The following is a 20968-nucleotide window of genomic DNA, read 5'->3' as shown; positions in this document are numbered from 1 at the left end:
GTGTGAATGATGAGACTGTTCAGGCCAGTTCCATGGGTTTTGGAGAAATTGAATTGGGAGATATAGCAAAGGAAGTATAGGGGCTTAGCCTGTTTGGGAACCAAACTACCCATATATCATCTGTGAATATGTTAAGTGTGAAATGGCACAGCTTTGTTAGGAAACAAGGCAATGCTGAAACTCAGGGAAGCACATTCTCATTTTGTTCATTTGATGTGGTAAGATAGTGATGGACAGGGCTTGTGTCAGATAGAATAGACTTCTTTACTTAGGTTAGTTGGTCTAATTGGCCATGCCCTAGGTATAATCATAATTCAGTGATATGCATTTGTCAGAAGATTGCTTTATGAAGGCACTTCTCTATTAGCTTATGTGTGTGTTTGTGTGTGCACATGTTCTCAGTAGCATGCCAGATGACAGAAATTCAGAAACCACCATCCCAGTTGAAATATGTGGTCCGTTCAGTACAACATTCCCTGGCCAACAGCAATCCAGGGAAATTAGGTCAAAGCAGATATGTGCACTTGATAGCACATTGTCATTTGTTTGTAAGGCTAGATCTCCAATTAAAACTAGCTTGAACAAACAAAAAAGGGATTTATTGATTCAAATAACTTGGAAGTTTAATGGGTATTTTTAGATACAGCTGGATTGTGGAACTCAAATGAAATAATAACTTTGTATGTATCTCTTGGATTCTTCTTTCTTGGATTGGCTTCATTCTCAAACAGACTCTCTGCAAATAATGGCAAAGATAGTTTCAGGCAGTTCCAAACTTATGTGGTCCCTAGTCCTACCATAATTCCATGAAGTTGGCAAGGGACAGGTCAAAAAAGGAAGCAAAGCAGGGCAAAAACTAGTATTGCTACTCTTCTCCTAATGGCCATTTGTGAAGTTGATTTACTCAAACATTTTAAATGTATTTTTATTTCCTTGAAGTCATTGACATGGATTTGTCTTTTTAGGCTCAGCTGTCTTTGATTACCATGTTTCTTAGAACCCCATAATGTTTTGTTTCCTCTGCGACTCTTTCTGGCATAATGTTATTGTTCTTAATAGCATTGATGAGGTTTTAGAAACTTTAGACCAAACACAATTGAAATGCCACTTAGCCCCTTTGGTGCTGCTGTCATGACTTGATGAAAATTATACAGACTGGGGCAACATCTATGGGATCTGTTGCAAGCAGTGTGGTCCTTTGCCACCAAAACAGGCCTCACACCATCCGTTGGCCAGAGGCAAAGATTAGTCAAATTCTGCTCCAAAGTGAGATCCAGCCTGAGAACAAACTCATAGTTTAGGAAATCAGTAGGTTCTACATGCATTTCAGTCATGAGGTTGGGACTACTCAGTCTGAGCCCTTCCTTTAGCGTGGCCCTGGTCAATCTTCTCCTCGGTGTGCTTGATCCAGAGAGTGGACTAGGAATCTTAAAGCAGATTGGCCTTTTCCATAATTAAGTCACTATTCTGCTCATCCCTAGTGACCTCTGAATGGAGATTCTCCTATGGAAAATCAAGGAAATAGAGGCAGAGATAAGACAGGTCACGGTTTAAAGTTGCAAGCAGCAAAATTAATTCTGCCAATTTAAGCTGAAAAACATTAGATGGATCGCAAGATCACTGGGATGGCCAGAGATCAGGCCCAGGAAATTAGCAAGAATGTAGATGTTGTGAGTTGAATTGTGTCCCCCAGAAAGGTATGTTGAAGTCCTCACCCCCAGTAACTGAAGGTGAGCTTGTTTGGAAATAGGGTTTTAGATATAGTCATATTAAAATATGATCATATTGGTTGAAGGTGGCCCCTAACCAGTGCCTGGCATTTTTGTAAGAGAAAGGAATGAGAGCTTTACACACAGAGACATAGGAGGAGACACAGGTAAGGCTATGTGAAGATGGAGATGGGGATTGGAGCAATCCTGCTACCAGCCAAGGAACACCACGGATTGCCCACAACCACTGAAAGCTCGAAGAGGCCAGGAAGGATCCTTCCCTAGAGCTTGCAGAGAGAACATGGCCTTGCCAGTGCTTTGATTTCAGACTTCTGGCCTCTAGAACTGTGAAAGAATATATTTCTGTCATTTCAAGCACCCAAGCATGTGGTACTTTGTTATGGCAGGCCTGGGAAACTAATCGGGCAGCATTGCCATGGGAGCCTTGGCCAATATCATGCCCAGCAACAGTCTGAGATGTAATCCATAGCTGCTGCCTGTTACTGACACTGGTGCCACTGGCTGTGCTGCCCTCTCCTCTGGCTCCAGATGAATCCTCTGCTTTCCTTACTTCTTTGTATTCAAGTTCCAGACAGGACTGTCTGGCTGGGTAAAGTCTGGGGCACATGTCCATACCCAGGCTGATAGCAAGAATCTGGGAAGTCAGGAAGCAGCATGGTAGGCCCTTTCCAAAGATAGGAAGGAGCTTCAGAAGCTAGGCAATCAAAATAAGTCACTGTGACACGTATATACAAGAGAGCAGCCATTTTAAAATATGATACATTGCAAATAATAATACTGAAGTTTGTGAATGGCTTGCATTTTGGCATAGACTGGGAGCATTTCAAGTTTATGTTTTAGTATCCTTTTAGTTTCCTTCCAGAAGGCTGGACATATTGTATATATCTCCATGGCATATGCATGAGAATGTCACATCTGAAAATGCCATTTGTCAGGCATCTATGCCAAAAACAAGGTAGATATATGTTGATATAGACATTGCACCACCATTGGTCTGGTCAGACTCTAGAGAAGGCCTCTGGAGCTTGAACCCTGGCTCTGCTACTTACTAGCTATGGGATGAGGCCATGGTTTAACCTCTTGAGGCCTTAGTTTCCTTGTTGGCCAAATGGGGATAATAACACCCAGGTCATGTGTTGTGGTGAAGATAAATGAGTTAAGCCACAGAAAGTACTTGCAACTGTGCTTAGTATGTCAGGAGCACTCAGTGTCAGCTAGTATCTCCTTACCAGGTTCTGAGGTTTGGCGAGATTATCTTTGTCCCTTTGGGGGTAGCATTTCTGAACACAAAATTAATAATAAAACAACAACAACAAAGACCAAAACAGTACTCGAAGAGCAGAAATCTTACCATATTTGGGCTATGCCACCTGCATGAAAATGTGTGTCTCTGGGTGCTTTGCCCCTCCTTTTCAGAACCAAGATCCACAGTTGGTCCCAGGCCTCCAGGGACAGGGGCTACAATTGATGCTTTGTACACATCAGATGTACAGACACAAAAGGGGGAGAGAGAAGTAGTAACTTGGCTCTTTGTTGGCAGCAGGGGCAGAAAAAAAGACAGGCCTGTGTGATGGCAAGTGTACTGGTTGCTGCACATGATTATCTCACTTAATCCTCGTATAGCCTCATATAGTCAAATAGTCTTATTCCCATTTTAACACATAAGGACACTGAAGCTTAGGGAATTGAGTGACTTGTTAAAGATCCTGAGGTTCTAACTTCAGGGGCTGAGTGGGCTGGTACCTAGACCAGCCTAGAAGCAGAAGCTGGGGAGCAGAGGCCGCCCAAGGGCAGGGCACTGGGCACCTGCGGTGGAGGTGCAACTGTAGGTCTTGTGCCCCCACAGCTGTCCCCAGCCCCTCTTCCAGGCCAGAGCTGCTGGGAGGCCCAGCTGTGACTTCTCCTTTGCTAGCTGTGTATATAATGAATGTCCTGCTGAGAATGGAAACCTGAGGGGCACCTGGGTGGCTCAGTCGGTTGAGTGTTTGCCTTTGGCTCACGGTTTGTGGGTTTGAGCCCCATATCGGTCTCTCTGTTGTCAGTGTAGAGCCCACTTTGGATCCTCTGTCTGCTTTTTCTCTTCCCCTCCCCTGTTTGCACGCTCTCTCTGAAATAAACATTAAACAAACAAAAAAGAATGGAAACCTGAAAGGCTCTTGTTGCCTAAAGCCTTGCTACTCAAGGTGGGGTCCAAAACAGCTGATTCGGCATTGCCTTGCTATATTTGTTAGAAATGCAGCATGCTGGGGCTTCCTGCAGACCTCCTGAATCACAACCAGATCTTTTAACAAGATCTCTATGTAATTGGTATATTCTTTAACGTTTGAGAAACCCCTCTGAACCATTGGTTGCTACACTTAGCTGATCTTTGGGAATTTAAAAAAGAATACAGTTGCCTGGGTCCCCACCCCTGGCTGTCACTGATTTAGCTTTTGGGGGCTGTGGCCTAGGCCTCAAGACCCTCAGTTTCCCAGGTGATTCTAGCTTGTAGCCAAAGTTGAGAACTCCTTGCTCTAAAATCTCTACCCAGTGTATAAACACACAGTAAACATGGGGCTGAGGAATGATCTGAAGACTGTGAAATAATGATGTCAGTGGAAAGTACAGATTTGTTCATCAAATCTCAGATGATTAGAAGCACTTGAAGCTGGAGAAAAGATTAAGCATAAAATAAAGTTTGTGTGTGATGAAATTAAAATTACTATGGATGATTACATCTAGCCTTTTCCATTCTGCTCACTGCAGAGGACCTTGCTGGCTCATGATTTTTCCCTCCCCCACCCCAAGATGAGGCTCTATCTCTCGTGTGCTTAAATGATGTGGACTCATGAGAAAAAGGAGGGGAGAAGGGAGATAAAAGATAAAGGCCAGGGTACAGTTTTAAGAAGCTTGGAGGTAGATTTGGAAGAGAGTGATGTTGGTGAGTGTGGATTTTGAGAAAGCTGGGGAGAGAATTAAAGAAAATATGGGAAGAGTGAGAATTTCTTTTTTAAAAAATAATTGTGGTGAAATATACATAAGATAAAATTTACCATATTAACTTTTTTAAAGTTTACTGTTTAGTGGCATTAAGTATATTTGCATTGTGCGGCCTTCTCCGCGGTTGCTTCCAGAACTTTTTAATCCTCCCGAACTGAAACTTGACTCATTAAATAACTTTCTTTTCCCCCTCCTCCCCATCCACCTCCTAGTAACCACTATTCTACTTTCTGTCTCCATGAATTTGATTCTTCTAGGTACTTCATGCACATGGAACCGTATAGCATTTGTCCTTCTGTGTCTGGCTTACTTCACTTAGCATATGAATTTCTTTTATAATTATTTTTGAACTTTCAGACTGACTTTTTTAAAGTATGACCTATATGAGGACTGAACCATATATGTCTTTGCATTTTTAGGGTTGCATTCATGTAGTGTTGCTTTTCTTGATGGGAACAGAACTCAGATTATTATCCTAAGAGGTAAGCCAGGCTGAACATAAAAGTAGACCCAGAAAAGGTTGAGATAACCCCACTGATGACAGAGCACATAAACTTTTCAAGGGAAGTCTGTGAAGATGCTTATAATTGGTTCATCTGGTTCCCTAACAAAGGCTTTTTGGTATTTCTGGTTGAGAGTGGGTCACATGCTCTTTACCTGCTCTCATTTTCAAATTCTAAAACTAAAATGCTGTTTTAACAACCATCACCCTCTCCGTTTGGCTATGGAGTTGTTTGGTTTATTTTTTATAGTTAACAAAGGAGGCCATGTGATAAGACTAGATTTTTTTTTTTAAGAAAAAAAATCTGCTTAGGATCTCATGAGTAAGGCTTAAAACATAGCAGTCATTTCTGAAGTGACCACTTGGGCTTTATCCCACAACTTCTGAAGAATGGAAAGTTAGAGGGCCATGGACATTTTCTTTCAGAGTATTTTGATCAATCTATGAGACCTTTGGGGAAATATTAAAAATAAACTGTCATGTACTGGTTATCTGACTTTGGATGGGCTGTTTGATGTTGTTGATTCTTAACCTTTCTATTTTGGAAGTATGAGTGGTAATACCTATCTAAGAAAATTATGAGAAGAATTGAAGGAGATCATGTCTTCAAAGAAGGCCCTCAATAAATTACAGTTGTCATTTATCTGCACTGATTCTATACAATGATGATATATCCTTTGCAGTCATCCACACATTTGGTAAAATTTCAAATAGGTATTGTCATATAATACTTCTATTTGGATAGTAGCATGTTGTCTTTGGTTGGATTCACTAGAAGCAGAGCCTGAGATATGGATTTGGTTTCTCTTTAGGAAGAATCTGTAAGGTCATAAGGGAAACAGGGTAGGGGAAGGGAAGGGTCCAGTAAAGGATGTGGTTTCAGATAAAGCCTAGCCCTACAGCTTGATATCGAGAGCACAGGTGAGGTGCCTGGAGAGGGGGACCTCTGGAGTATTAATCTTACCACAGGATCATCCCAGGCAGCACTATAGGCTTTCATTCTATAATCAGACCATTTTAGGACCCTCAAACTTTTGCAAAGTTTGTGGAACCATCAAAAATCACCAGTTGCTGTGACCATTTGTGTCCACTAACTTAAAAATGGCTATGTAATAGATTCTCTTTAACCAAATCTTGGTGATGAATCAAACCAAAATTGCCCCACAATTAAAAACAAAGCATTTGTTCATGGATTTAACCACTATTTCTTAAACATCTGTTAAGTGCTCAGTACTGTAGTAGGCAGTAAAATCAGGGCCAAGACAATAAAAACTTATCAGTGGGTTTTTTAATTACTTAAAAAATAATTACTTGAAAACAAGATAGCAATAACCATTTTCTCTAGTCTTTTCAATTCAATAAAAAGTAACTAGGCTGCTAAATAAAACCGGATATTTAAATTGTATTTTTGAAAATGGATAATGCTAGGATTTGTTTAAATTTGTTCTTTACATAGCTAGGCAAACTTGGAAAGTTGAAACTTCAGCAGCAAAAGTGATACCCTGTTCTTGCTTCAAGCTATTCCTGAGCGGATGTGGAAATCAGGAGGAAATTTGTAGTAGGTGGGACTTTACAAATTGTTAAATTGCAAATATACCCTTTGAAATTAATCTAGAAATAAGTGGTTTCTTAACATAAATACACATAACTCTGACTAAAATCTATTGAACAATAGATACTTTTAGATACAATAATAAAGAGTTCCTGTGGGGAATGCCAAGAACTGAAATTTTTTATTTCAGCTCCTCAAGTTCCTGTGTGTTAAGTGTATTTGGTGAAATCAACTAGACACATGGAAACAAAAGCAGGAAGAAAAATCCATAAACTTCCTCTAACCTTCTTATTACCAAGACCATATTTGGGGATAATAATTGGTGTACTCCATAGGGGACAAGCTGGGAAATGTGTGTCTGTCATGGTTCTTTGTTCATAAGCAGCAGAAATGAGCTTCGAATAACTTAAGCAGAGGGAGAGTTTATTGGAAGGATATGTGGAAGTTCTTAGAATAAAACAGAAAGCTTAAGCACCTGGCTTCTAAAGGACAGGAATCATGGGAGAGAACTCCCAGGATCTAGGAAACAAAAATGGATAGTCTCATTAGAACATCTCTGTAAGGATGAACTGACCTCTGGAATTGTTTTAGTCTATGACAAATGTCATAGACTTGAGACCCAATCTCAGGGAGAAAGGTGTCTTACTACCTGGCTAAAGGATGGTTGGGCTTGCTCATTCATTCATTCAATGGATAAATCTATTTATCTCTACTACTACAAGGCCAGGTGTCTGAAATACACAACTTGGCTGACAGCCCCAACGTAATGCATTCAGCGGGGGGAAGGATCATTTCTCCAGTGCAAAATCAAAGTGCTATATTAGAAGTAGAAGTAGACGTAGAAACATGGGAAAGATTCCTAGGTGTCCAGTATGGTCAATAAACACTGTAGGATGATTTTCTTTAGGTTCATGGACACTTCTATGCCTGTGTTTTGTTGTTTTGTTTTGTTGAGAAACATTACCTCCTCTCCTTGACATTTTCTTGCTTTTGGAACAAATTCCCAAATTTTCTAATATCACTTGGCTAGAGAATATCAACTCCCACCACTCTAGAGCCAAGCAGAACCTGGCCATGGGTGCTTACCTAGCACCAGCAGTCCTGTGTGCACATCTTGGCTTCCTTCTGCATTCAAGGGCCTGATGCATTTTGATTCAGCTTCCTTTTCTCTGTCAAGATGAATTACAGATTCTGCTTTGCTCAAACCTTTATTTTCTTACCTAATCATTGCCTTCACTCCTCACACGCATATTTATGTAAAGGTTTCATTTGAATGTAAAATCATTATAGTTTTCTTATGTTATATGTTTAATTTTCCATTCTCATCTCCCTTATGAGAAGGCTGGCAATGAGCACATTGTGTTTCCATGTGTCCCTTAAAGGAGTTTTTCTCCTTTTTACTCTGTTTTATATTGCCACACTTAATATTGGTTCAAATACAGAAGCATTTACATTTGGGAGCAAATACAGGGAAATGACATTACCTAAGCACAGCTCAAAGAGAGCTAAGGTAGAAAAAACATACTTTCTTTTTGTTTTTTTCCAACATAAGTCATACTAGTAGTCTTCATTATCAGAGCATTACTCAAATGTCTTCATTGTTTATTTGCACATTCATTCATTCATTCATTTAAAAAAAATTTTTAATGTTTATTTTTAAGAGACAGAGAGAAACAGAGCACGAGTGGGGGAAGGACAGAGAGAGAAGGAGACATAGAATCCTAAGTAGGCTCCAGGCTCTGAGCTGTCAACACGGAGCCCAACGTGGGGCTCGAACTCACGCAGAGCAAGATCATGACCTGAGCCCAAGTCTGAAGCTCAACCGACTGAGCCACCCAAGCACCCTTCATTCATTCATTTTTATTTATTTCCCAAGCAATTAGTAGCCACCTACACTTGCCACACACTATTCTTTACTTAAATGGAGTTTGTCTGGCTTTTAAATAAACTTAAGCGAAGATGAAGTTTTCAGTGAGCCTAGCACAAGCTGACCTGAGAGGACCAGAAAGGAATTCATGATGCAGTTTCTATGAGATTCTCAATCTTGGGCCTGCATCACTGATACAGTATAAAATTCCAATTCCTGAAGCAAAGCTTAAAGTGGCCCCTCGTTCCTGCCACAGAAACAGCCTCTCATTCCTTGAAGCTTTGTCACCTCCTGGTTGCCTGGACAAAGCAGAAGCTTTGTGGGCAGAAGCTTCAAGTGCTCTTTAAGGACTCAGAACTCCCAGACTGAGGGTCATGCTGATGGGGCTGTTGTTTGACAGAAGCACTGGTACCGACCCTACAACTGGCTTTTTATCTCCCCTACTATTTGAATTTTAATTCTGTTGGTTGGTTTAATAATCTTTTTCACAATACCTTTTTTCCCCTTCTGGCACAGAATCAAATGTAGGCTCTGGCATTGCCTTTGGCTGTCATATCTCTTTGGCCTCCTTTAATCTGGAACATTTTCATAGTCTTTGTCTTTTACAGCATTGGCATTTTTGAAGAATATAATCCTCATCACCACCTCTCTCCTCTTTTACTCCTGCCCCCACATTTTAAAAATAGGATATTCCTGGGGCACCTGGGTGGCTCAGTCAGTTAAGCCTCTGACTCTTGATTTCGACTCAGGTCATGATCTCACAGTTTGTGAGTTCGCGCCCCACGGTGGGTTCTACACTGACAGTGTGGAGCCTGCTTGAGATTCTCTGTGTCTCCCTCTCTGCCCCTTCCAACTTATGTTCGTGTGCTCTCTCTCTCAAAATAAATAGAGATAGATAGATAGATAAAAAGAAAACTTAAAAACAGAATATTCCTCATTTTGGGTTTCCCCGATGTTTCCTTATGATTAGATTGATGTCGTGCACTCCAGGCCAGAGTACTGCATAGTTGATATTATGTCCTTCAGGATACAGTGTCTGTTCTCACCAGTAATGTCAATTTCGATGACTTGGTCAAGGTGTTGTCCAAATTCTCCATTATAAAATAACTGCTCCCCCCCCCCACCCTTTTATAGTTAATGAGCAGTCCCCAGGGAGGCACTTTAAGATGATACAAATATCCTGGTCCTCATCAGAATTCCCTCCCAGATGAGCATCCATGGATGACTCCTGTCTGATCCAATCTTTATTATCATGGTTGCAAAATGTTCCTACATCTCCAGTACTTCTTCATTCACTGTAGCCCAAGACCCCTCTCCCACTTATTTATTATTTGCTATGTATTTGTTATTAGTGTGGACTGATGAATTCTCAGTTTTTCAATGGTTTATAATTCATGGCTGTACTTATTTCTATTGGTGCTCACATTTATATGTCCTTACTTAGGTCAAATACTAGGCAAATGTAGTTTTATGCAGTTTACCCACATCCAGTCAGATTACAGCCCCTCAGCCCCTACTATGTAGAAATTTTGAGCCACCACTGTGTGTATGTGACATACATCCACATACTTAGATATGCATAGATTATAGCACACACGCACAAAAACTGATAGCAGAAACTACCTCAAGGGAAGGAGACTGAGGGCTACAGAAGTTTGAGGTTGGAGACCTCAAATATTTGGTAATATTTGAGGGTTTTTTTAAAATTGGGTACATGTAATAATTTTTAATTGTCAGGGTTTTTTTAAAAGCTTATTTTTGTTTGTTTGTCTGAATCGTTATTGGCAAAGCCAGATTAATTTGGTTCTGCTACTGTGGAACACATTTTGTTTGCCTAATCGTTAAACTTCTAAGCTCCATTTGAAAGCTTTCCAGGCATCTTCATGATCTAAGTGGCATTGCTTGGCAATTGCTTGGTGACGTTAGCTTGAGTTTGTTTTTGAAGGCAGGTTTTAGATACCAGCAACTAGCAAATTCTGACCCCTGACCCTCAGTTTTCAGACTCAGAGTGTGGTTTCCAGTGCCAATATTAACAAAGTGTCATTGTCATCAGAAAGCAGTACTCTTTCTGCCCTAAACTTTATTCCAGAGAGTTTTGCAAGCTGGTAAATGGAAGACTGTGTGTGAGGTTGTCGGATCAAGAGCTCACTTCAGCTATTTTCTTAATCATTTGGCTGCATGTGTGCTAGGTGAGCAACAGTGGCTGATTTGGCTCATGATAGTGCTTTGGGTTCTAAATAATTACCAGGGTGCCTGCCATTGAGTCGCCCTGCCATTCACATTTTGGACAAGTTTTCAAAAATCTCTATAAAACCGCACACAGTACATTCTTAAGTTTCTCCTTCACTTAAAATAAACCTGTACGTTTAAAATACTCGATCTCACTCTGGTAGGAAGTCTCTGAACCCTGCAAAATTGTAGATGCTGGGGCTCAGCGTGGAGCACTTTGTTAACACATGGCCCGGAGAGAAGCTCTCTTGGCCCGCTCACAAGCAGCCTTGTGTCATTATTCCTCCATTAAGCTTGCATATGCAGACCACACTGAGCTCAGCCATAGTCATCCTTTGAAAAAAAGTAATAATAAAGTGGCCTTATTATAAACATGGGCAAGTTGGATTTTTTTGAGGGGCTTTTGCATTTTGGAGCCTTGTGGTTTTCTTCATCTGTCTGATAATCATTAACATGCACAACAGTTAACCTTCCAGCAATGTGAAACTTTATATCTGAGCTTTGCCGCATCTGTCTTGCAATGCAGACTGAGGTTTGCTGAGGCTGTTTTTATAATCACTGGTGGTAAAATCAGGAAGATGCAAAATGGGCGTGTACTGAAGCGCAGTTCATCCCACATTCTAGACCTTAAATTAGAGTGATGAGCACAAACACTGCAAACAGAGTTTTTTTTTTTCCCAACTAAATTGAAATTATATTTTAAATTACCTACAATTACCAGAAACCATCTCAAAGCTAGAAATTAACTTCTTAGGCACTGGTCCCAGCAGATCAGCTGTTAAATGGACCATCTTGTGTAGCTGACCTCCCACCCCGGTTTCACCCTCACACAGCCTCGCACGGACCAGGCAAGGTGGAGCCCCAGGGCGGAGCCCGATTTCTATGGTCACGTGACAGGCGTTGGCTGGCAGGGTGGCACAACCATATTTTTACAACTTCCCAAATTACAGTTTCGTGCAGGTTCGTGACATTTTGCTGAAAAACTGTGCTTGTTTTGTTTTTAAGAACAAGGGATCATTTTATTTTAGAGTTTAATTGAACTATTTTTATGCAGCAGGTTTTGTCATCTGGAATTTAGGGCCCCAAATTGGGTCTAGGAGGCAGAGACTATTCCCGGCTGGTCACTATATGTTCTTGGTTGTGGCTCTCACCTTCTGGTCTTCAGAATCGTCAGAGCTGTAAGGGATGAGAAGTGGTGAAAGTGCCAGGTGCCCCCAACACCAGGCACTTGCTTACTCACAGTTAGGTTCTTCCCCATCCTGCTCCCTAGTCTTTGTTGCCACCTCCCTTTCAGAGAGACTGGGGGCCCTTAGGGTCAGCCTTGCTTTTCGCTGCCTGGCTGGTACACAACTCCACACATGGTTGACTTGAATTCAACACAGTGGAGTGCTTTGAAATGTTGAAATTTGTGCTTTAGTATATTTGGGAATGGATTAACTAGTTTGAACCTTATGGCCTCTTATTTTCCAGGAACTCAAAATGAGCCTCCCTCCCTTGAATCCAGTCTCTTGTCTTGAATCCACCCCCCTAACTGTCCCCAAAGTGATTTTTCTGAAATCCAAAGCAACCACAATTTCTTTCTTAAAAACCCTTCAAACATTTCTGCATCGCCAACAGCCATGCTGATTCAATCTCTGCCAACTTCTCTGCTTCGCACTCCATACTTTTGCAGCACGAAATTACTTCTACTTCTCCCAGTGCACCACTCTTGTATTCATGTAAAACACCTCGCTTCATGCTGTGGATTCTTTCTGGCTTGCTCTCCCTATCGCCTCTCCACTTGGCTACGTCACAAATGATGTTCAAGACTGTTTAGACCATGCTTGGAATGAATGCTTGTGTCCTCTCAAAATTCAAATGTTAAAATCCTAACCCCCAAGGGGATGGTATTAGGAAGTACCTAAATTAGGGAGGGATCCCCTTTGGGAGGGATCCCTTTTGGGAGGTGATCAGGTCATGAAGGAGGAGCCTTCATGAATGGGATTGGTGCCCTTATAAAAGAGGCCCCAGAGAGATCCCTTGTCCCTTTTGCCATGTGGGGCACAGTGAGAAGACAGCCATCCGTGAAGAAGTGGACTCTTACCAGACACAAAATTGACTCTTACCAAACACCAAATCTGCTAGCACCACGATCTTGGACTTCTCAGTCTGCGGACTGAGAGAAATAAATTTCTGTTGTTTATAAGCCCCCAGTTTGTGGTATTTTCTTGTAGCAGCCCAAAGTGACTAAGACAGACCACATTCTCTGGAAAACCTCTCTAGAAACCCATACTTTATGGTAGATACTCCTTTTTAATTTATTCATTTAATGAACATTTGACTGCCTGTTATATACTCAATGATATTAATTAATGGGGTTCATTTGGCTCCCATGAATCTCTCCACCCATCTCTAGGTGTAGGAGAAGAGAAGAGAGTGTTCAGGGAGTGAGAGATTGGTTTCCTAGTGTCCAGGAGGGTGTGCTCACATGGGTGACCTTTAGGGCCTGTTTAGGAGGATCTTTTTGAGAGCTGGAGAAGGGTGAAGTAGAACAAATGACCACAGCCATTTCTCTCAACCACGAACTCTGTAAAATTGAAATACACAACGAAGGCCTAGAGTAAAAAATGGTTTTGTACGCTCTTTTGGACTTCATGTGTGTATTAGACTAACAGTAAGTTTGGTTATAATGCATGATACCACCCTACCATTAACAATGGGATACTCGTGTTACATTAAAATAAGTATTACCGGGGCGCCTGGGTGGCTCAGTCGGTTGAGCATCCGACTTCGGCTCAGGTCGTGATCTCGCGGTCCGTGAGTTCGAGCCCCGCACGGGCTCTGTGCTGACTGCTCAGAGCCTGGAGCCTGTTTCGGATTCTGTGTCTCCCTCTCTCTCTGACCCTCCCCCGTTCATGCTCTGTCTCTCTCTGTCTCAAAAATAAATAAACGTTAAAAAAAAATTAAAAAAAAATTAAAAAAATAAGTATTATCATTAGGAGATAAACTATAAAGAGAACTCATTTTGATTATCAGTGCCCTATGAGTCATTTTAGTGATTTGATTAAGCAATGGTCTTTAACCCAACTTCTGGGAGATTTCTAAAAGATATATGGATAGGTGTAGAATTAAAAGGCAAAAAATGGGGGCACCTTGGTAGCTCAGTCGGTTAGGCATCTGACTCCTGATTTCAGTTTGGGTCATGATCTCATGGTTCATGGGATTGAGCCCCATTGTTGGGCTCTGGACTGACAGGGTGGAGCCTATGTGGGATTTTCTGTCTCCTTCTCTCTCTGCCCTTCCTTCATTCACGTGCATGTGCTCTCTCTCTCTCTCTCTCTTTCTCTCAAAATAAATAAACATTAAAGAAGAAGAAGAAGAAGAAGAACAAGAAGAAGAAGAAGAAGACAGAAGGCAGTGGGCAGAAGAAGTGGGGCCAGTGACATCTGTCCTTTATATCAGGAAAGCAAAGATTTGTCAGAAACCCCTGTAGAATTCTGCTTATCCCTCATTGGAACTCAAACTGTTTCACAAAGCCAGCCCTAGCTACAGCAGAGCAGGAAGGCAAATATTAGACTTTTCTAGCCTTTATAATGGAGGATGCCAAAGGAGGTGGGTTTTGAGAATGGGAGTTAGGCTAGCTGACCAATGGTGTCTGCCACATGTATGTCCTCTGATTCTCTTAGAAGTCATCAGCTTTCACTACCACTCATTGATGTTGTGCTCTTTGGGACTCTTTTAAGGCAGAACCTGGCAAAAATATGAAGTTTTGCATCATTTATAAATTTCTCCAAGTATCACAGCAGTGGGCCTGTGTTGTCTCTGACAGGCTGTCTGTGCCTGGGGAAGAAGTATTTGCCTATGGTGTCAGAGAAAGCTTTTGAATCCAGTTGTTTGGATAGATTTGAAAAAAAGTGCAAACAAAAATGTCTATCCTTGGTTTAACTTTTCGCTCTTGTTTATTCATGGGTGCTTCTAAGAGCTTTTGCAAGTAAACCTTCCAAATCTTAAACTAAGTGTGGTAGGCAAACTATCTCAGAGTTTACAATTTACACCATGGATCAAGAAGAATAACAATCCATTAATTCTGATGAGGTAACCTCATTAAAGGGGGCATGTGGAATAAACAAGGGGGGGATTCTAGCAAGTTTGAAAACTGGAAGGCACACTGTCTTCTCTCTGTGCTGGTATATCCACAAACACCTCTCTAGTTCAGGGACACATGGCAGGATAGACTATGATACAGTTGGCCTTGAAGGCAGTGCAGAGTAGTGACTAAGATGTGAGCTCTGGAGCCAGACTGTCTATCCTCACGTCCTACTTCTGCAACTTACTAGCTGTGTGACCTAGGACAAGTTACTTAGGCTCTCTGTGCCTCCAAATGGGGCAATAATAGTAACTCAGCTAATATACATAAATATATGTAAAGCACCTCCCCCACAGTATACACAATAATTGAGAACTATTAGCTCTTCTTATTATATAGTGATATTATATATAATGATAATGCTCACCAAGGGAAGCAGACTCCTTACTTCTCCATCTTTCCCTTCCTGTTGGTGCCCATCTCTTTTGGACATTTCCTTGTTACAGAGGAAGCATTCATAACTACTTGCTGATGTTTAGGGGCTTCAGAGGTAGCGGAACTCAATCACTCTGTGTACACTGTGTCATGCGATATGTGCTATTATCACACTTTCACAGAAAGAAAAGGGAATTGAGCAGAGAGGTAAAGGAACTTGTCCAAGCCACACAGTTCATAAACTTGTTGGAGTTAGAATTAGAACTCAGGTGTTTGGGACTCTTTAAGTCCTGTCCTTATTCCCATTGCGGCATTATTGAACTGAGTACAAGGCTCAAGTTAGCTTTTTATGTGCGTGTCTTTCTCTCTGCATATAATTTTCTCATGCTCTGAGAGAGAGATTTGAGTCATGGACATCTTTTAGGACATCTGCACAACTCGCAATTAACCCTCTTTTTCTGAAAACTGTACCAGTGTCCTGATAAAGGAGGGCCCCAAAGGCTCTATAAAGGTAATGCTTATAAAGTGTAGTTAGCACCCGATAAACTTTAGCTGCTAGTATACTGTTACATGAACCCACCTTCTCTGGCCAAGGTTGAATGGGCCAGTTGGATTCTCTCAAAAATTTGAAAATCAGATTCTGAGATAGCCCGGGTAGACCCAGCATGTTATTGAAATGGAGCTGATGGAAGTTCAAGAGCAGTGAAATATCCATCTGCCCACAAGGGTTGGCAAAGGCATGGAGTGTTGCCCTGCAGAGAGAACAGAGGAGATAAAAAAGGCTAAGTGGAGGGAGAAGTATGAGGTAGAGGCAAGTACTGACTGAGAAACATGGGGCTTCTTCAGTCATGTGTCTAGTCCCTTTCACAATCCCTGCCTTCCGTGTTTGTGAGCAACCCTGTATCCTAATACTAATGTGCCCACATCTTACTTTGTTCGTGTATTAAGCTAGCTTAAATTGTTCTTTTGTCACTAGCGACTAAAACAACCTCAGTGAAGACAGTTTGATTGGGATGGACATTGTAGTTATTGACTGAAATAATCGTTTTAGATTATCTGGGTACTGTATTTAGTCGCATAGGTTAGGCATTCGCCTATTCAATGCCATAAATGTAATTCAGGTACCCTAACACAAACTTGAGAAAGTTCCCACTTTTCCTGGCCAATTGCTAAATCTCCTCAAAGTTAAGAATACACAACATTGTTTCTCATCACAAAATGTTGTGTGTGTATGAGTGTGGGTCTAAAATACCTGCGGTTATACTTTATTCTTGTGGAAATCTCTATTCAAGAAAGTTCTCGGGGTGCCTGGGGGGCTCAGTCAATAAAGCATCTGACTTTGGCTCAGGTCATGATCTCACAATTCATGGGTTCAAGCCCCGCATTGGGCTCCGGGCTTACAGTTCGGAGCCTGGAGCCTGCTCTGGATTCTGTGTCTCCTTCTCTCTTTCTGCCCCTCCCCCACTCACATTCTGTCTTGCTCCGTCTCTCAAAAATAAATAAATGTTAAAAAAAAAGCTACTTAAAATTTTTTTTTAACATTTATTTATTTTTGAGAGAGTGAGACAGAGCAAGACAGAGCATGAGTGAGGGAGGGGCAGAGAGAGAGGGAGACATGGAATCTGAAGCAGGCTCCAGGCTCCAAGCTGTCAGCACAGAGCCTGACGTGGAGCTCGAGCTCATGGACCGCGAGATCATGACCTGAGCCGAAGTCGGTCGTTCAACCAACGGAGCCACCCAGGCGCCCCTGCTCCCCCACAAAAAAAGCTTTTGTTTTTTTTTTTTTAAAAGAAAGTTCTAAATGCTTTGTTTCTCTGGATGTGCTCAGCCTTGCCTAAGCCATCTCTGAGCATTCAGAATCACACTATGGCTCCCAGGCCAGAGAAAAGTCCAGACAGAAAAGCTTCATCTTGCAGCCACTGAATTGCATCTCTGGGTGGCTTCCATGGCCAGAAATGCTAATGCAGGAGACTTCATCCAAAGTCTCACAGGCCCCTAGCATTCAATACCAGTTATAGGATATAAAGAGATCCAAATGGATATGATTCCTAGAATTTAGTCTTTCTACATATGACTTCTTATTCTAAGAGGTATCTTAAGATATAAAACAATTCTAAAAACAAATAACAGGGTTTTTTTAGGTGACAGCCTTCAAGCACAGTGGTTCTTGATCAGGATTATGTTTCAAGGTGACCTGGGAAGCTTTCTTTGAAATATACTTGACATCTGAGAATAGGGAAGACAGATATTGCTGTACAGTGTAGGTGGGTCTGTAAGTTGGTGTAATTTTTTGGAGGGCAATTCAATAGTGTTCATCAAAAATTTTAAATGTATATTTTTCATCAAATATTTTCATCAATAAATGTATATATTTCATCAAAAATTTTAAATGTATATATATATATATACTAATATATATATTATATATTAGTATATATGTATATACTAATGTGACTTAAGTAGGAATATATTCCATAGCTGTACTTGCACAGCGCCCAGATAAATATTTAAAAGAATGTGGGCTGAGCATTATTAGTAAACGGGAAAAATGTTGGAATATTATGAAGTCACTAAAAGGAGGTAGATTTTATGAAAATATAGGTAGATCCTATGGGAAAGAGGCCCAAATAATTAAGGAAATAAAGCAAATTGTAGAACAGGATATACATAATAGTATAATTCCATCATTTACCATAATAAAAGGAAGTATATATACACACACACACACATGCACGCACGCGCGCACACACACACACACACACACACACACACACACACACACTTTGGGTTTGTGCCTCCTTTGTGATATATATATATATACTTATATGTATAGGAAGCTTCTGAAAGAATATATAAACTGTCCACAGGGTTAACTTCAGGGGAGTAAGAAAAGCATGTTGTCTCAAAAAGAACTTTTTTTTTTTACATTTATTTATTTTTGAGAGACAGAGCACGGGTGGGAGAGGGGCAGAGAGAGAGAAGGAGACACAGAATTTGAAGCAGGCTCCAGGTTCTCAGCTGTCAGCACAGAGCCTGACACAGGTTTGAACCTATGAACCATAAGATTGTGACCTGAGCCGAAATCAGATACTCAACTGACTGAGCCACCCAGGTGCCCCTCCACGAGAACTTTTAAAAGTATTTTATGCCATTTTTGTTACCTGCAAATAGAATAGTCTCAGTGATGACAATTTGGCTGGCAGGGACATTGTAGTTTCTGATAGAAATAAGTGTTTTAGATTATCACGCTCATTGTAAAATACAAAACTGATTCAGGCATGTTATAAAAAAGCATTTCAAACAATATAGACATTTATGTAAGACAAAGGAAAATTTCCTTTTCCCCCCTTCCCCACCTAAATCCTTCCTTGGGAAGGGACTTTCTACTTTTCATGTTGTACCTCTCTGTCCTGTTTTGTTTGTTTTTACTATGAGCATGTATAACTTTCATAGATAATAGTTCTGTTTCACTAGGATCTTACCAAGCTGTATTGGATCAGAAAGTTTGGGGTTAGAGACCAGTCATATATATTTAAAAATAACTACCTAGAGGTGCCTGGGTGGCTCAGTCAGTTGAGTGACTGACTTTGGCTCAGGTCACGATCTCATGGTTCGTGAGTTCGAGCCCTGCTTCGGGCTCTGTGCTGACAGCTCAGAACCTGGAGCCTGCTTCAGATCCTGTGTCTCCTTCTCTCTCTCTGCCCGTCCCTTCCTCATGCTCTGTCTCTCTTTCTCAAAAATAAAAATAAACATAAAAAAAATTTAAAAATAACTACCTAGGTGATTCTGATGTACATTCTTTGTTAAGAACCATTGCTAGCTAGGATCATTCTTTGTGTCCTAAAGGTTTGCATAACTTCAAATAAAATGTCAAAATTTCCAACATGGGAGGGGTTCCCATCTCTAAGGATCTCAGTAGCATTATAAGCATGAACAAATGGGAATTTTCAAAAGAAGGGCCTATCCTTGTGATATTCTAAAGAGCTGGTGGTTGAATTGACCATACTTGGTAGGAAATGAATCATGATTTCACACTAGGAAGGTATAGCAAGTGTGAGGTTTGCGTACCTCTGTTGGCTCAGTGGCACAGTGTCCACCGCAGACATTGCTGATCAGTCTTCACACTCGTCGGTAGTGAGACTTCACATAGCTCAGAATCATTTTTATCAGAACTCATCATCCAAGGTAACTACCTTCTACCCTTGGTTTGCAATGTCCAATGAAATCTATTTTAGTGACCTTCCATCTGTGATCTTTCTAGCATGATTTCCCCACTTGTTTAGAATACAAAACCCATCTTTCCTATGAGCAGCCCATTCCATGTGTGTTTCATAGGCCTGGGTACACTCCCTTCTTCAGCTACAGAAGTGGAAACATCACCTACACTGTACCCAAAAATCAGGGAACCCATCCCATAGGCCATACTGATTGGTACAGAGATGAATATGTGATCAAGTCAGATCAACAGATTATTCATTTCTGGCACTTTCTCCTGGGGTTATTTGGGAAACAAAACAAAACATGTTTCTCTCTCTTGGTTATTAAGCTTATATAGATTTAGAGTCTTCAGCTTTCAGTTGCCATCTTGTTGGTGATCTGGAAAGAACCTGTTGTAGAACACCCTGTCAAAGAAGGGGGTGAAACAGAGTCTTGATATTGCCATTTATGAGCCTTAATCCAAGTGTGCCTGATGCCAGATGAATCTTCCAAACCTTCTATTTACGAGAGTTAATAAATTCCCTTAATTTGCCTGCATTTGTTTGAGTTAGGCTAATGCCACCTGCAGTAAAGAATCTACATTAATATGCCTATTCCATTTCCTTATCCCTTGGGGTGAAAATCTGTGCTTGAGCTTTTTCAAATTCTCTATCCTTTCTATCTGTGAGCCTTTCTTCCCATTTCTAGAGTTGGATCCTATATTTGAGAATGAGACACTTACGAGCCAGAAGGGGTAAAAGAGTGATGGTTTGTTGTCATTGTCATTATTAATGTGAAAGCAAGAAATTCTGATTGTAAATCAATTCTATTAGAATTAGAATCAGGGATGAATTAGAATCTTGATAGGCAATGAGAAGAACTGTTGGCCAGCTCTTTCACAGAACCATAGAGTCTTAAAGGAGGAAGAGACCTAAGAATTCAATATTCTCATTTTATAAAAGAGGAAACTAAGACCCAGAAGGTTAATCCATTTGTCCAAGGTCATAGAGTGTAGCCTGTAATCCAGGTCTCCCTGGCTTTATCTGGTGTTCTTTCACCATTCTGCTGCCTTTTTTCTGGGTCTGAAATAGTCAAACTGGGTCATAAAACAATTAGATGTAATGTTCAAAATTGATTAGCATTATCACCAATCAATCAATGAAGAGTTTCATTAAAATTCAGCATCTACAACTGCATTACAAAGCAGCAGAAGAAAATAAATAGACCACATGAAACATGACCTCATACTTGATTAAACTGAAGTTTTTTTCATCTGTGATTCAAAGTCCAGATTTTTCCAGTCTTCCAAGCTTGTCCTTACTCTTTTCAATGTTGAGGAAGATTTTTGAAAGTTTTCTCCCAACCCTGCCATACTACATACATAGAGCTAGAATAGTGATTTCCTCTTTGT

The 20968-nt window shown here is 40.8% G+C and overlaps 1 protein-coding gene across 8 annotated transcripts in view; it reads right to left on the bottom strand.

Annotated features, from left to right (window-relative positions):
• Positions 1 to 605: 605 nt before the first annotated feature.
• Positions 606 to 20968, bottom strand: part of LOC128773014 (uncharacterized) — an 80334-nt gene continuing 59971 nt past the window's right edge. For 2 of the 8 annotated variants that reach the window (XR_008417196.1, XR_008417198.1), the window contains 3 exons: positions 15941 to 16112; positions 7850 to 7932; positions 606 to 3837 (listed from right to left, as the gene is read on the bottom strand). Coding sequence is in view for 4 of the 8 variants with exons in the window: in XM_053889431.1 (XP_053745406.1) it covers positions 3428 to 3837; positions 7850 to 7932 (493 nt within the window). In the remaining 4 variants the exon portion in view is untranslated. Of the gene's footprint in view, positions 3838 to 5644; positions 6031 to 7849; positions 7933 to 11873; positions 12036 to 15940; positions 16113 to 20968 lie in introns of those variants that run through there. The other 6 variants (XR_008417197.1, XM_053889431.1, XR_008417195.1 and 3 more) reach the window with 5 other exon arrangements.

The sequence above is a fragment of the Panthera pardus genome, unplaced genomic scaffold (assembly GCF_024362965.1).
Source record: "Panthera pardus isolate Hobbes unplaced genomic scaffold, ASM2436296v1 HiC_scaffold_24, whole genome shotgun sequence".
Classification (NCBI taxonomy): Eukaryota; Metazoa; Chordata; class Mammalia; order Carnivora; family Felidae; genus Panthera; species Panthera pardus.
Note: the sequence above shows the minus strand (reverse complement) of the source record. Positions and strands in the feature narration are given on the sequence as shown.